At 47.6% G+C, this 16,880-nt stretch overlaps 1 protein-coding gene across 1 annotated transcript; it reads right to left on the bottom strand.

The window, feature by feature from the left end:
* Positions 1-129: 129 nt before the first annotated feature.
* On the bottom strand, positions 130-16,423 carry LOC108089881 (collagen alpha-1(IV) chain). The gene is made up of 9 exons (XM_017188343.2): positions 16,314-16,423; positions 16,008-16,189; positions 6,789-6,971; positions 6,684-6,728; positions 3,842-6,452; positions 1,795-3,712; positions 1,606-1,720; positions 1,291-1,514; positions 130-1,230 (listed from the first exon to the last, which is right to left on the bottom strand). Exons 2-9 carry the CDS (start codon positions 16,098-16,100, stop codon positions 483-485), a joined length of 5,937 nt encoding a protein of 1,978 aa, XP_017043832.1. The 5' UTR covers positions 16,101-16,189; positions 16,314-16,423; the 3' UTR covers positions 130-482.
* Positions 16,424-16,880: the final 457 nt, after the last annotated feature.

The raw sequence follows: 16,880 nt of genomic DNA on the forward strand, positions 1-16,880 counted from the left end.
CAATTGTGTTTTTTGTAACTAGATAAGATACTCGATATTGAATGATATCATTTGCTTATCTTAGAAACACTTGCTTAGTTATTTTGGTCAACTTTTTCACAATCACAATCAAACAGTTTTTAGTGTGCATTGGTTTTATGTGTTGTAAATTTTATTTATCAAAAAACTGGGTTTTGTTTTTGGTTTTGTTACGTTTACAATAATCCCAACAGAGGCAGAAGATTCGTTACATTCGTTGCAGTGAAGGCAGTGGTTACTCTTCCTAGCCCCATTTTCATTTTTGGCATTCGGCACTTGGTGTTAGCTTTACATAGGTGTCCACGTAATTAGATTACATCTCCACGGAAAATGGCACTCTTCAGTGGTTGGTTTTAGCTTATTTTTGGTGTTTGGTATTTGGGGTTGGTTCGTTATCGTTATCGTGATAGGATAGCAATAGACTTAAGACAAAAATTTAACTGCTACTTAGTTCGAACTGCAATCTAGGGGGCGGTGGTGTCCTCGCGCGTGCGCCGGTTGTACAGGCGGCTATCGCCGCCGTGGCGAGCGTACTCGTTGTAGTTCTGCAGGTTGGCCGGCCGACGGGCCGACTGGTACCTTCCGTTCAATTGGGGGTTCTGGGCCGAGTTGTACGGCTGTCGTTGGTTCGAAGGAATATACCGTGACCCGGCGGGATTGCGGGGATCGGAGCTCCAGCTGGAGCCCGACGACCAGCCGGCGTTCGGGCTAGAATTGGGTCTGGCATTGGAGTCGGAGCCGGAGGACCAACCAGGCCTGGATCCCGATGACCAGCTAGGACTGGATCCCGATGTCCAGCCAGGACTGGATCCCGAGCTCGATCCTGCACCGGAGCCAGCGGGCCAGCCAGGATTGGATCCCGATGACCAGCCAGGATTGGAACCAGTTCTCGATCTTGCACCGGAGCCGGAGGACCAGCTAGAACTGGCTCCTCCTGCAGGGCTTCCCGATGACCAGGATGAGTAAGAACCAGGATTGGGTTGCGATCCAGTTCTCGAGCCAGAGGGCGAAGCACTGTTGGCGTTCCAGCCTGCCCTGAAGTCACCATCGGAGTCACCAGCTGATCCCGAAGACGACCTCGAAGACCAAGAGCTCGAACCGCCCGAGGGAATCCTAGCGCCCGACGAAGATGAGCCACCTGACGACCAAGACGAGGATGATGCCGTAGTGCGGGCAACAAAGGTGTCTCCACGACGACGACAAACCGTACACCTGAAAATTGAAACCCATTATGTAGGCGAATGGATTACTTCTGCTTTCAGCTTGACTCACCTGCTGATCTTGCTGGTTTGATCCGCCTTGAGCGTCTGCTGGCGAGGCTGCACGAACTGATCCTGCTCCTCGATCACCGACAACCAGAAGGAGGCCAGTGCATCGTAGTAGTTGCATCGTCCGTGGCCATGGCACTCGATCACCGGCTGGGCGCGGAACTCCTCCAGACAGGAACCAGGGGATACCAGGCTCTGTCCAACTCCGCCCACGTTGTCCAAGGTTGTCTGGAAGTAGAATTACAGTGGGTTAAAAAAAATTAATAATTTAAAATTGTAAATGGATCTTGTCACTCTCCAATTGTTTAAGGAAACCTACCATGTAGTAACTGAAGCCGTTCCACATTTCCTCCCAGCCGTTGGGGCAGTTCGGAATGGACATGGACTGCGAGTGGAGGGCGATGACCCTGGTGGTAGTCTCACACACCACGCAGCTGAAGGAACAAAGTGATTTAAGTAAGTAATCAAAATATTCAAGAGGAATATAAACTGCCAGTTGTGGACTCACCGCGAGATGTACTTCATGAGGTCACGCGACTGGATGGGCGTCATGGTCATCGGCATGGGCTCGCTGGTGGAGAGCCACAAGCTGTCGTCGTTGTTCTGGGCAAAATGGCAGACGTTCGTCACGTCGCAGAGCATGTACGGCATAGTGGTGAATCGCCGCATGCAGGAGCCGGCCTGGCCGAGATCCTGGCCCACCGCTCGGCTGGCGGCCACGTTGCCGGAGAGGGAGTAGCCCTCCCACATTAGGTTCGTGTTCGCCGGACAGCGGGGCACCTGCACGGACTGCGAGTGGCGGGCGAAGATGAAGCCGCGGCTCTTCGGTGCCGGCGGCGCTGGTGCGGGGTCTCCCTGCGGTCCGGGTTGTCCCTGGAGACCGGGCACTCCGGTCAAGCCGCGCTCACCTTGGTCACCCGTCGGTCCCTGTGGTCCATCCGCTCCGGTGTAGCCCACCTCGCCTTGGTCGCCTTGATAACCGGTCTCTCCTCTCAGTCCCTGGAGTCCCTCGAATCCTGGCTCTCCGACTTCGCCTTCCTCGCCCTTGAAGCCATTCATTCCGGGCTCTCCACGATCACCGGGACGGGCCATCGAATAGGGGAACGTCACACCCGGCTGACCCTTCGGGCCGACGAGTCCGTCGATACCATCGATGCCGTTCCAGCCAGCGTCGCCGGCGAGGCCCCGAGGTCCTTGGGGACCCACCTGGCCATTCAGACCCGGTCGTCCTGTCTGTCCTCGCTCACCCTTGGCGCCATCCCGGCCGGGATTTCCGGCGAAGCCGAGGTCTCCGGTGTCGCCCTGCATGCCGTGAATGGCGTATCCGGGCTCACCGCGCTCTCCCTGGCGACCCATGTCGCCCTGCTCGCCCTTCGCTCCAACCTGTCCATGGCGACCACTGTGTCCTGGCGCTCCGGGGTAGCCGACATCACCTTGGGGTCCCGGTGGTCCCTCGATCTGGGGTCCCCGGTGTCCGTTCACTCCGTTCGCTCCGATCTCTCCCGAAGGTCCCGGTGCTCCCTTCTGGCCGATGCGTCCGGGTCGACCGGGACGTCCATCTAGGCCAGCATCTCCCTCGTCGCCCTTCTCCGCCGGCAGCTCGAGACCCGGAAGACCTCGCAGTCCACGGTCGCCCTGGATGCCCTTCACTCCAGGAACACCATCGAAGCCTACCAGGCCAACGAAGCCGATGTCGCCCTGTTCGCCCTTGGCGCCCGGAGCTCCGATCGGTCCAATGTCGCCGAACTCTCCCTGCTCGCCGCGTTCACCTTCGATGCCTTGATCGCCGACGAAACCGCGATAAAGATAGCGATCGCCCAAGTTCTCCACAAGTCCGGGATAACCAACTTCTCCCTCGTCACCCTGTTGACCCTTGGGTCCCTGAAGACCCGTCAATCCGCGAGGTCCCACGTCGCCGGTCAGTCCAGGACGACCGTCGAGTCCATCGACGCCCCTGTCACCGCGAACGCCCTTAGGTCCATCGGGTCCGACTGGGCCGACTTCTCCCCTGAGTCCATTAGATCCGTTGAGTCCGCTGTAGCCGGCCGGTCCTTGATCTCCAGGTGCGCCTCGTTGGCCTTGCACGCCGGCCAAACCGCGATCACCGCGCAAGCCCTTCAGACCGTGGCGACCATGGATTCCATTGATTCCGGGACTGCCCAACTCTCCCTTGCGTCCTTGAACTCCGTCGAAGGCCACAGGCGAATCGCCCACGGGTCCAGCCTGTCCCTTCGGTCCCGGTGCTCCGGGGAAACCTATTGGTCCCGTCAGGCCAGCCTCACCGTCCTCACCCTTGATGCCACTGAAGGCGGCAATGCCCTTGGCACCAGGTCTGCCCGGGTAGCCTTGGTCTCCCTGCTCGCCCTTGCGTCCGGGAATGCCGCTTGCTCCGGGGTAGCCATCTGGTCCATCGTCTCCAATGAGACCTGAGAACAGCACAAGTAAGAGAGTATTAGTTTAGCACTAAGTAATATAAGATTTAATAGATATGTATAAAACTAAAATTACCCGCATTTAAATACTACGTACTGCAGTTACATGTAAACCACGCTTACCTTTAGGTCCGAACTCGCCAGTTGCTCCTCGAGGTCCAATATCACCCACGCGTCCGTTCTCGCCAATGTCACCGCGATCGCCGACCTCACCGACCATGCCTGGGAATCCGGTGCTGCCAGGAGAGCCGGGAATGCCCTGCAGACCGGCGCTGCCAAGAAGGCCACGTCGACCCGCGAAACCGATGTTGCCCTTAACGCCGGGCACGCCATTCTGGCCCAGCGTTCCAGGCTCGCCCTTTTGTCCCTTAAGTCCGTGCGGAGCCGGGCGACCGTTGAGTCCGGGCTCACCCTTCGGTCCGGGTGGACCAACGATGACATCGCCACGCTGACCCTTGTTGCCGCGCAGGCCGCTCAACCCGGTGGCGCCGTAGGGTCCTTGCTGGCCCTTCACTCCCTTGGGTCCTGGAAGACCAGATGGTCCGTAGGGGCCCGGGCTGCCAACATCGCCGGGGAGTCCCTTGATGCCGCTGCGTCCCTGGCCGCCTCGCTCTCCCGGAATCACCGACTGTCCGGGCTCACCGCGCTGTCCCTTGTATCCGGTCCTGCCGTCCAAACCCGGTGCTCCGTCCAAGCCGGGTTCGCCGGGGGCTCCTTGTGGTCCGTAATCTCCGGTCGCACCCGGATAGCCCTTGGCTCCAACGGGTCCGGGAATCACATCACCGCCTTCTCCCTCGTCACCGACATCGCCGCGTTCGCCGAGCTCGCCCATCTCACCACGGGGTCCGGGAAGACCGGGCAGACCCGGATATCCAACGTCACCGACGTCGCCGCGGTTGTCGTAGATATCGCCGGGATGCATCAGACCCTTGTCGCCCTTGAAGCCCGTGTCTCCGATGTCGCCGCGCTCGCCCTTCGCTCCATTGCGTCCCGGCTCGCCGGTGAGGAAGACCTTCGGCGTGGTGGCGTTCCTTCCGTGCACCCCGTTGCGTCCATCGCGTCCCGGCAGGCCATCGCGTCCGGGGTAGCCGGCGTCTCCGTAGTCGCCGCGCTGTCCAGTCTCGCCGTGGTCACCCTCTAAGCCGTAGTTGCCAGTCTCTCCCTTGGCGCCCTCGTAGCCGGGCTCTCCGCGTCGTCCGGTGTCACCCGCGTCGCCCTGAGGGGCATCCCTTCGATTGCCGGTCTCCTGCACTATACCCTTGCTGCCAGGAGCTCCGACCTTGCCAGGTCCTCCGGGAATACCGGGCGGTCCGGGCAGACCCTTGAAGCCCGCCCTTCCGGGATTGCCCTGCATGCCCTTCACGCCGCGCGGTCCAGTCAGTCCGATCAATCCGGTGTTGCCATGTCGTCCAGGATAGCCGGTGTCGCCCTGCTGGCCACGCGGTCCACGTGGTCCGGCACTGCAGATGGGACAGTCCTCGCCGCGCAGTCCCTTGTCGCCGGTCAGGCCGGGGTATCCGTCGCGGCCATCGTCGCCGGGACGTCCGCGCAATCCGGGCGGACCCTGGGATCCCGGAGGTCCGACGATGTTGTAGCCCTCGCCGGGCAGACCCTTGTCACCAGTAACGCCGACCTCGCCGCGATCGCCGCGGAAGCCATCCCGGCCGGGCAGTCCATTCGTGCCAGCTTGTCCCTTCGGTCCCTCTAGATTGTAACCGGCATCACCGGTTGGTCCATAGCGTCCCGGGGGTCCGACTTCGCCGGTTGGTCCCTGCGGACCCGGCGGTCCCATCAGTCCGAAGTCGCCGGCCTCGCCGCGCTCACTGCGTCCGGGCGGACCACGACTACCAGGAAGTCCGGCATCTCCAGCCTGTCCAGGCAATCCCAGGGGTCCACGACGTCCCGGCTTGCCGGGTGTGCCCGGTGGTCCAATGTCTCCGGGTGGTCCAATGTCGCCCTGGGGTCCCATCGGTCCGGGTAGCGACTTGCTCAGGCTGGGATCGTAGACGCCGGGACGGCCGGGGGGTCCCTGGATGCCCGGAGTGCCGGGGAATCCGTCCTCACCCCGCTCGCCGGGAGCTCCATCCTGTCCGTACTCGCCATCCCAGCCGGGCACGCCCTTCTGGCCCTTCTCGCCGTACAAGCCGGGCTCGCCATCCTTGCCGGGTTTGCCGCGCTCTCCGGGACTTCCGGTCTCGCCTCGGCCGCCGGGACGACCGTCGCCACCCGGGCTACCGGTCTGTCCATCCGGTCCCTGCAGTCCTTTATCGCCCCGTTGTCCGGAGGCGCCCTTCACGCCCTTGATGCTGTCGTCGTCGATCACAACCGGTGACAGGGAGTCGCCCGGCTCTCCCTTCTGACCCGGTTTGCCCTCCAGCTTGTAGGGCAGGTCGGCTATCTGTCCGGTGTCACCCTTGGGTCCCGGCAGACCTGGGTCTCCCTTCTCCCCAGGCAGACCAGCGTATCCGGTGTCTCCCTTGCTGCCCCGATCGCCATCGAATCCGGGCGGACCGCGGTAGCCAGCGGGACCGCTCTCGCCGCGACTTCCCTTGGTGCCCTTCGAGTTGATGCCGCCCTCGCCGGCGTCGCCAGGAGGTCCCTGCTGTCCCGGCTTTCCGGGCGGACCGCGCACTCCGTTCGCGCCAGGCGCTCCGATCGGACCCTGGAGACCGGGCTTGCCGTCGCACCCATCGATTCCGCGTGGTCCTTGAGTTCCCGGCTCGCCATCGAGACCCTAAGTAGAGGGCAGAAGGTTAAGAGGTTTTCATAATCAATAAGTAGATCGGAATAAAACTATTAATATTATATTTTTTTCTTTTTTTAATTTCTGTTAATTTATACTTCAATCATTGATAGAGTTAAGATGTCAGTCTAGAACTAAGTTAATATGGAATCATATTTAGTTACCAACGTGATTCCATTTTTATTTTTATTAAGGTTCTAATAAGATGTAAATTTTACTCACCCTAGTTCCTGGGTATCCGGTTTCTCCTTTAAGTCCAATATCACCCTACAAACGTATTTGTTAGTTTTAGAAAAATAATATTAGTAGAAAGATGTGATGACTTACGCGATGTCCTTTCTCGCCCATTTCACCGTACTCCCCGGCATCTCCCTTCTCGCCAACGGGTCCGGATGGTCCAAATGGTCCTATGTCACCGGCAGGACCTTCCAAGCCGGGCACTCCGATGGGTCCTGGGGATCCCACTCGTCCCTTAATTCCCTTGCAATCACATAGCGTTGTGTTGCAGATCTGGAATAATGAATGTGAATTTGTCAGTCAGTTGGGAACAGAATCGAATTTTTATAAGGAATATACATATATGGTATAACTAGTCTTGATTGCCCCTGATTGAAACTCCCATTTGGGTAATCGAAGATGCCAGAATCAATTCGTTTTATGTTCGTTAGACAATTCTCTTCTATTTACTCATCACAAGCGCTAAAAATTATAATTTGTTTGCCAAAAAAAATTTATTCGATTTATTTCGATGAAATTTAATTTGAATTTACAATTACCTTACTCACTAAGAAATGTTGATTACAAATTTATATTTGTCTAATATTTAGTTACTTAAAAAAAGTGCATATAAATTAAGTTTGGCAAAATACCCAATTATGGTTAAAATTTATTGAACAGATTTACTTATTTTTTAATTTGAATTTTATTTAATAATCTTAATTTATAAGCTTAAAGCCTTTGATCCATTTGAAGTACGGTTTGTTCCGATTGTTTTTTTCTTGCCTGATGTGTCCAATAAAATTATGAGGTTCGCATAAACGAAATGACCTTCGACTCATACACTTTATGCTTGCCGGTTTTGAGCAATTCCTATCGAAAACAAAAGGCAACTAAATCTCGACGCCTTAGCCAGAAAACCAACAATAATATTATATAGTGAGTGCACTTGCTGCACCGAAAGTGCGGTGGCAAGTTGGTCGAGCTGCAACATTTTTCAGCCGCAGCTCGCGGCTTTAATTGCACCGCTTCCGTTTGCAATGAGATAATCTTCTATATGAGTACGTTTACTTTTGCCCAGTCAATTGGGCGAGTGCATAGAACACGCTCACTGGACCCAAGCACTGAAGTTGAGCGATGGGGAAAAGTGAAAATGGAAAATGTGGCTGGAAAAATGCTTGGAACTTGCAGCTCCCCGCAGGCATCGCATTTTTAACCCAATTTAATGTGCAGTTTATTTATAAACAACAAGTGCAATTCGGTAAAAAGCGATTATCTGGAATATTTCAAATTATGCAATCGCTTTGAATTCCATATTTGAGGTAGGTTGAAGTTGAACCAAAGCACCTTCGTGTATTTATTGGCACATTTCTTGCGGCTTCCTTATTGATGTCAGCATAAACATCCTTAGTTTTTTTTTACCCCCCATATTTATAGAATTGACATAATTTCAGGCTGGTTAAAAGTCCGAATTTATAGCCCCGCCTCCATTAAATGAAATTTCAGTGCTCGTTCAAGTTTTCCTCTGACAGTTCCTCCAAAAAATAATTTAAAAATAAGAAAAAACTGCACACATGTTGCACGCATGTGTCGAGATTCTTTGCTTTAAATCTTATACACATATACATATCTTTTTTTTGCATATGAAATTTGTGTTTAATTGTTTGTTGCCTGGAAAAATTAGTGTCAAATGTTTGGCAAATTCTGCGTGGCGGTTTACAAACACCTCCTATGGCTGATGACTAATTGCGAAGATGCAAGCGACATCGCCGGAGTTCAAAGCCCCGGAAAATCCTCATCAGACATCAGATTTCCCAGAAGCAAACCTGCTCGCAGGAGATCAAACCATCTGTTAACTAAATATTCACATCACCGAATCCCGAAACGAGAACGTGAAAGGTAAACAAGTCGAAACTGAAAGCTGAACACTAGAAAAAAATAAAATAAGACCATCATCCTATGCGGTGAACCAAAAGATGTTTCTGATGCTTCTGTTGTTTTATTTTCTTCGCCGGCGGCGAACAAATGAAAAATCCGAGAAAATGCAGATACGAAAATAAAATCCAAATCGGGGGTGCAGGTGCACAGAAGCAATTGCACTCGATTTCTGGAAAATGAGAAGAAGAAGCTGTGAGAAATATCTGAATCCGAATCGCCGGTCAAAATCCCAATATTTTCTGTTCGCATTGCAATTGTGCTTCCCGATAATTTCAATGGGAAAATTCGATCAGTTCTCGGTTTGATTCAAGTCTTTCGTTTCACACATTCCTTCAATTGAAAAGGCTGCAAAAGAAACCCGAATTTTATTTAGTCAGGGCGACACCATCGAATTTCATTCAATCAATTGCCAAATCTGAAACTTAAGGAATTCTCCTCGGATAACATTAAAAATAATATACTATATATATATTTTTTTACGTGACAATGTATGTACAAATATCAACTGTGGAAATTGTTGCGGTAACACGTTCAAAAGTGACAGCACTGCAATTTCCTTGAACTTGACACTGGGCAAGGCAATATCTGTGCCGACTGCACATACTATATGTATATATATATATGAATCCCCCCGATCCATCCATATATGGGCCACCGCTCCGGGCACTTTTATTTGATTTTTTTGGATGGCATGGCACCACCAATCCAGACAGACAACGCACCACTAAGTGGCGTCGTCGTCGTCGTTTTCAAGGGGAGAGGAGCCACTCGAAATGGGGAAAGGGTTGCACTGTTGCACTGTGTTTTTACTGTATTATTTGTGTGTTTTTTCTGATTTTCACATACTAATACTGCACTCGATTCCGCCGATGTCAGCAAAGGAGGCAGTGACTCGGGTCGCGGGACTGAGACTGGGAACATTCGCCAAAGTTAATTATAAAATTCCTGAATGGGCACGCGTGTCTGCGGCTAATGGTTCAACAGGTGTTGGGTGTCCCCCTTTATCTGGTAAAAATATAGGGGGTTCACTAAATTATTAAACTAGAAACTAGAACTGCTAATTTAATAGCACACAGCTATTATACGTCTATATAAGATAAGGATGTCTATAGGTTTAAAAGGTTAGACAACCTATTTAATTTAAATATTATAATCTAGCAGACATAAGAACCTAAAGAATTGTCTTACAAGTTCTTTAAACTGAATGAATTGGGGGTTAAAAAAATCTATAAAGGATGGGTTACTTTTGGAAATATATAGTATCATCATTGTTGAGTTGAATGGTTTTTAAACCTTAATCCCCCGCTTTATCTTTAAAAAATTATATGTATTTTGAGTCACTGTAACTGCAACTGCGGTATGAGCGAAAGTCTGACCAAATCGACGGACTATATACACAGCTATATGTCGGCGATCAGACGCGCACTTAAGCGCATTTACACATGTTAAAGCCAATTGTCCCAGTTGCCGATTTTTTGTCCCGCTCACTCACGATGCAGTGCATCCAAAGCAAATGCGACTGCATAGTTTAAGGTCAAAGCGAGACCTCCACACGGATCTGAGCCCAGATGAGATATATCTGTCGTATATCTGGCGCGACAATTGGGCACACCCACCCACGCTAATCGCTTGCCGGGCGGAAAAACATAAGTAAATCGCATGGGAGGTAATGAGTGGGTAATGAGAGGGTAATGAGCGGGGGAAGGAGGTGGTACTCTACCCCCGAGCGTTATGCATTTGGAGCCCAAGTTTATTGGCCCGACACGTTCTGAAAGTCCAAGCTGGGGTCCCAAGTATCTAATGACAATCCTCGGGTGCTAACTTTTCGTCTTTCCGCTGAACTGTAAGCGATACTACCTAAAAAACATGGAGGAGAACCACAACGACGAGGACTGCAATTATTCAGGGAATGCAAAGCACAGCGAAATGTCGTGAAAAGATATAGAACATATAGAACAACGCTCGGTAGAACGAGATGGGAGAGTAAACGTCTGGTAATCTGGTTCTCAAACTTGGTGCCCTGCTCCGCCCGGATGTGGCATACAAAAAAAAAAATATGAAAAAAAATATTTATAATTATCAGAATGTCGCATAAATCACAGCTGATAAGAGCGGACAGATTTCCAAGACGAGAGAGCCGAGCCGCCTTAATTAATACATTTAAATTTGGCATTAAATTAATGTCGTTTTGTATATATAGTATATAAGTTATATGTCACTGTTTCATCTGCTTTCATCTTGGGTTCCATTCGGTGGACAAAGGGGTTATCTGTTGCAGACACCCAAGCCATCAATGTGAGTTCTTTGTTGCCAAGGGACAGGGAAAGGGATTGAATTCATCTAAATCCTTATTCTAGCATTCAAATACTTCAACTAGAATCTTATATATCAAAAAGATAACTATCCTTTTGTGCGTCACAATTGACCCAATTTTTCAGGTCATCAATCAAGTGCATTTCCATTTTCACATTTATGTACGAGTAAACCACAAAATGGAGTGAGAATTTGCAATAACAAGAACAAATCAGTTGAAAGCTAAGCATCATAAACGTTTAGAAAACAACATGCAACAATGAAAGGCAAGGAATAAATGGGTTGTAGTAGACCCTCAGATGCCATAGGATGAGTTGATAACAAAATTGTAAATATTGTAAATATTAACTTCACCTAAACATAAGTAGCTTAAATATATACTTGTAAATATGTGTTATTATAAAAGCAGACATCATTAAAGAACTATAACCAAATAGAATGCTCCCACAAACATAATTAATGTACTGGTTATAAAAGTCTAGTTAATAGCCAACAGCTTTTAGTGTTTCGAATGCCATTAAAGTATTCCGTTTTAAATCTAGATACCAAATTTATGCTTTGAATGACACAGAAACCCCTCATTTGGGGCACAACTACAGGGTAGCAATATAAAAATCGTATATGGGCCAACATATGAGCAGCGTGTGATTGACATGAAAAGCAAGCCCCCACACAAACTCACACTCACATTCACACTCACATTCACACTCACACACACACTCGTGTCGAGCATAATGGATGCACATCTGGACGGGCGCACTTGCAGCATGACATCATTTTGCTCCGGCTTGACATCATAACATGTAGAAAAGATGCAGGAAAATCTGCACTGCCACTGCCACATGGAGAACACCACCCACGCACTCCGCAAATGTGCAAAAAAAATAAAAATACAAAAAGAGAGACAGAAACAAATAAAAGAAGGCAGTTGGGCTGATTTAAGTGCCCGGTTACGGCATCATCGCACATAATTGTTTGGACACAAGCCTGACAGATGATAACTAATTGCCGTGCACTCAAATTAACATTGAAATTGATGGACAGCGGCCTGTCACAACTGAATATTCGCAACTATCGCCAATAAAGTGGCGATAAGGAAGCATAATGATTGAAATTGCAATTGCACCTGTCCGGAAATCAACTTTAAACTAACTAATTAAAGTGCTGGAAATACAATTAAGAATCTATAAAATCTAAATATTTATTAAAAATCAATAAGACAATATTAAGCTTTGTTTTTTCTAATAAACAACTAAAATTCTTTCTGAATCCTTTGAGCTTCCCCTCATTTAATTTATCATGTATCTTTCATATTCCACCTTTATATAGTGCCCAATAAAACCGCAACCATTAGATCGTTTTAAAATCATTTACCCATTGGTTAACCACATCGATGGCCCGCAAATAATTTAGACAATCAAAACTCTTGAAAGTTAACCGAGCAAATTAAGGCGAATTTATTTTTAGCCATGACGCTAGATGTTTGCTGTTTGAAATGGAATCTCAGCAGAGCGGGCACATACATTGTGTGTACTATATTGTGTCTAAATATATAGAATTTCAGATGCTCTGATGAATATCAATTTCATAAGCCAGTCCGAACTGATAACGCGGGGTAAAAAAAGGAGAACAACGGGCTGCAGTTATGAGACAGATGACTGATAACCCAATTTCCCGAGCTTCTTCAACACTGGACTCATAAATAATCGTTTCAATTTACGAAATTCATTACACAGGCGGCTACTAAGTGGCCCCTCCCCATATCACTCATACGCCATGCTGTCCATATCGCACACACACACTCAGGGAAAGAGACTTCGCATAATTTCCGCATTCAGTTGCAGATAAATAAATAATTGAGTCAAATTGAAATGCAACTCGCCAAACAATTCTACTCAAGCACGCAAATAAACTTCCACAAGGAGTCCAACAATGAGATGATGATCATTGTTGTCCCATCCAACTTTTTGTTGTTGTTGTTGTTTTTCTTGGGCGGTCTTCAGCTGGAGCCCCACTGGCATCCACATTTGGCCCCGCTCTGTCTGGCCAGCGATGGTGGTCAGTGATTTATGCCAGCATCGGGTCAGTTCAGACCAGGATCGCTTATAAACAAAACCCCAAAGAAATTGAAACCCAAGATGAGCGCAGGGAGTAAAAAGTGGAAAGGAGAGGACTACACTAAAAAAATTATATTAAAATTGATTGAATCTAAACACCAACCTATTGAAAGGTAAAGTAATTTTTTGACTGAAAAGATCATTATGACAAAATTTATTGGATTTCATATTTTATAGCTTAGAACAGTGCTTATGAGTATTTCAACTCATAACTTTTCAGAGTGCACAATTAAAGTTTCTAAGACTTTGGACGGCAGAAACAGCAGTCAAAGAAACAACAACAAACAACCCACAACTTTCAATTCCAATTTGAAATGGTGCAGAACGTCAAAAGATTGCCGCCTCCCCCGAAACCCCCTGTGGATCCCCTGGGCTCCAGTGATTCCCTAAGGGAAGAACTCTTCACCGATCACTTGAGCTGCTAATTGTCGGAATCGAACCGCACTCATACACATTCACAAAACGGCACACTTGTTCACAGGCAACAACGGCATTTCCATATATATAGTGGAGCAAGTGCAGGAGAAAAGAGAAAGGGGGATTGTGCCAGAGAGGGAGAGTGGGAGGAGCGACTGATAAAGACCATTTATCAAAATTCATTCATGGAATGGAAAACCTCAGCTGCATTCTCTTCAATGTAAGCTGCACTTAAGAGCAGGTCGGCTCTCTTAAGCGAAACGGAAAAGGAAATCGTTTGTTCGATCAATGTAGCGCAAAACTGGCTGCGAAAACCATTGCAATAACAGTTTGAGAGGCTCCCAACTGCTTAGAAAGTATTTGAATCTGTGGGCCGTTAATAAACACCCTTTAAAAATCTTAACAAATAACTATCTAAGTGTTGATTGTGTGTGTATAAATAATTATGACTAATAAAGTGAATATATTATGTGCACTTTTGTGATTTTACAAAAATATTGCAAGAAAGAAAAACTAGTTGATAATGCTTTACAATAATTTCCTGATATAGTAGGTAAATAATACATTGATTACATGGAATTAGTACAATTGTATGTTTTGAGTCATATGCTAATCGCAAAGCTAATTTTTGCGAGCAGTTTGAATACCCCTGCAGCTCTGATTAGCTATCATGAAAATGTAACTTCCCATTTTGAATGCTAAAATACAATAATAATAAACATTTCCAGTAATCCCCTTTTTGGTGAGGGTAACTCGAACAACGGTAGCGAAAAGAAGTCAATTTTTCAGCGTTTTGCGGTTGATCTGCCGACTGCAACCCACAAGAGCTGGGAGCTCTCACATTTGGAGTCGGGCTGGGGAACTGGGGAGCTGGGGTCCCAGGCCCATGGCATTGACCACGTAACCGAGTGCGAAAAGAGCTGCGGGTCGGGTTACCGAAGTCGTCAAACGAGCTGCACACTTATGATGCCAAACACGTGAGCGCTGGGGATCCAGATCTAAATCCAGATCCAAATCCATCGAATCGAGTGCAAAATCCGACATAGAAATTGTGGCAATCACATCGCATCACTGAAAAGGCAACTTGGCCGTGGGCCAAAGTTCAGGCCAAGCCGATAGCCTCTGGGCCCGCTGGCGACACTTGTTTCAGTTCTATTTATTTCTAAATTTCGATTCAGAGAGCCCATGTCGCAATCAGCAAAACATGCTATCACTGGCGTCAATGCCGCCAACATAGCAATAGGTCTAATTAAATCTCTAGATCGGCGGGCAGCAGCCTGATAAGCCCCGAGTGCCATCAAACATTCGTACCGCCGGCATGTGCTCCACTTAATCCACCCTTACGAAACCGAATCTATTCAAGCCAAGAAACCCACAGAACAGCCAGTTAACCCGAAAGCCATTTAAAAATAAATTATTAGGAAGCTGAACGGAATTGGGCTGGCAAATTCGGCGTTTACAAAAAGTATGGCCTAGTTTTTGGGGCATTTCAAAGTTTAAAACATATGAATTATTTGATCGAAAATTTCAACCTTCCGAAATGTTCATTTTAAATTTTTTAATTGTTTCTGATTTCCAAAGAAAAATAATTGAGAACAAATTGTATTTGTATTGTATTTAATTCTCAGACAACGTTTAAACGACAAATGCTAATCTTTTGCATTTTATTGTTGAAATAAAACCTCTTTTTATAAAGCCACTTAAAAACGCTATCAACCAAAAAGTAACATTGTCATTATAAGAAAAATTAATCGTGACACGATTCGGCAATTAATATAAACTTATTAAAACCATAATCTCGAACATATTTAATTAAATTTTAATTGCCAACCGGAAACGTTCAATGGCAAACTCTAATGCTCTGCCCAAAAGACAAATCCTAATTTAAAGATTATAAGGTTATCGATCTACCTTATCGCCAACCTTTGTAACCCACTGAAATATGTTGCCAAAATAAATGAATGACATAATCCGTCCCCTATGGCAGATGGGTTCTGCTGAACCCCCAGAATCAGGAACAGACTTTGGGGATTATCTTTGGAGGCAAAGAGTTTTCTTGCCGGAAGCGTGGATGAATCAAAGAGTGCAATAATGCAGAATAACAATAACAATAGCTGACGATGATTAAGAGCTGAGCTCAGCTCGAGCTGACCTAATTTTAGTTGTTTATGGTTGATACCAAATGCAAGCGAGATCGATGGTGACAGTTTGAAAAGCGCTGGTATAACTTGTACTTATTTTTGAAAACTCATTAATAGCTTTTAACAAAAATAATCAAGAAATAACATTTTTACAAAATGGTTTTTTAAAGTCTGGGAAGTATTTAAAATAATGTTTTGCGAAATCACAATACTACAAAAAGAAAACTGTAAATGGTTTGAGAAGCACTTTAATTAATCCATACTTTGACAAGATTTTAAATGTTTTGCTGAGGAACTTATTGACTTGAAAGGATTGTGAGTTACGTTAGTTCAATACAAAATAAAAAATTCTAAGCTTGAAATACAATAATAAATATAATATTAACATAGTTTTAGTCACTCACCTTTCCATCCGCTAAGGTCACGGAAACAAGGCTGCCCAGCAAATACACGGCGCCCAGAAGACCCGAGAGATGCCGTAGATCTCTGGGTAACATCTTCGACGGGTCCTTTGGTCCTATCCGCAAATTGTTTATGTCTCACTCTAGCGATCTATCTATCTCTCTCTCTTAAAACACACACGAAACTGGGAACGAAATAAGCAACAAGTAAATGTAAATGGTGTAATTTTTCGATTTTTAAATTTCTTTAAAAAACCGACATCAACGATATTGAATAGTTGATTTTCGAAAAATAGTGGGGAAACTAACAGAAAACGCTGGTTTGCTGCTGCTGCGATCGTCGGACACAGCACTCTCCCCACATGTGGAGATCGTCAAGCAGTCGAAGTGTTACTAAACCCGAGCGCCGCCAAAGAAACTCGAATTCTTCGCCCGTTCGGGCCGAGCGATCGTCGCAGCTCGGCAAACGATCGGGTGGCCGACGGGTTCTCGGCCCACCAATACAGCTGCAAGCTTTGGATGGAGTGGTATGGGTGCGCTGGTTGGAACCGTGGACGTAGTGGCAGGCACAGGCCAGGGACAGCCCCGGATGGACGTGGGTTTGGATGTGGATGTGCATGTGCCTCTGGATTTAGCACTCCAACGCCTTGAAACGAGGAAGTGAGGAGCACAACCCGCTAACCAAATCAAAGCTACTCGATTCCAAGCATAAATGTTCTATTTCCCACTTGGGTGCTCTTCTTTTCGGGGAGGGTATATTGATTCTGATTTGCTTATAAGGATAAGTAAGCTTTAAAATCAAATGTAAACCTTGGTTACTTATGCCTACCTTAAAAACAATCAAACCTGAAGTTACCTTAACTCCCATTTAAGTTA

Source organism: Drosophila ficusphila, unplaced genomic scaffold (assembly GCF_018152265.1).
Source record: "Drosophila ficusphila isolate 14025-0441.05 unplaced genomic scaffold, ASM1815226v1 contig_412, whole genome shotgun sequence".
NCBI lineage: Eukaryota > Metazoa > Arthropoda > Insecta > Diptera > Drosophilidae > Drosophila > Drosophila ficusphila.

Bases quoted from the DNA above. Each gene is read 5' to 3' on its own strand.
- LOC108089881 (XM_017188343.2), bottom strand. From the start codon at position 16,100: ATGTTACCCAGAGATCTACGGCATCTCTCGGGTCTTCTGGGCGCCGTG. The intron at 6,972-16,007 runs GTGAGTGACTAA...TCATTATTCCAG, and splicing joins TGACCTTAGCGGATGGAAAG to ATCTGCAACACAACGCTATG. The intron at 1,721-1,794 runs GTGAGTCCACAA...TTGTTCCTTCAG, and splicing joins CTCATGAAGTACATCTCGCG to CTGCGTGGTGTGTGAGACTA.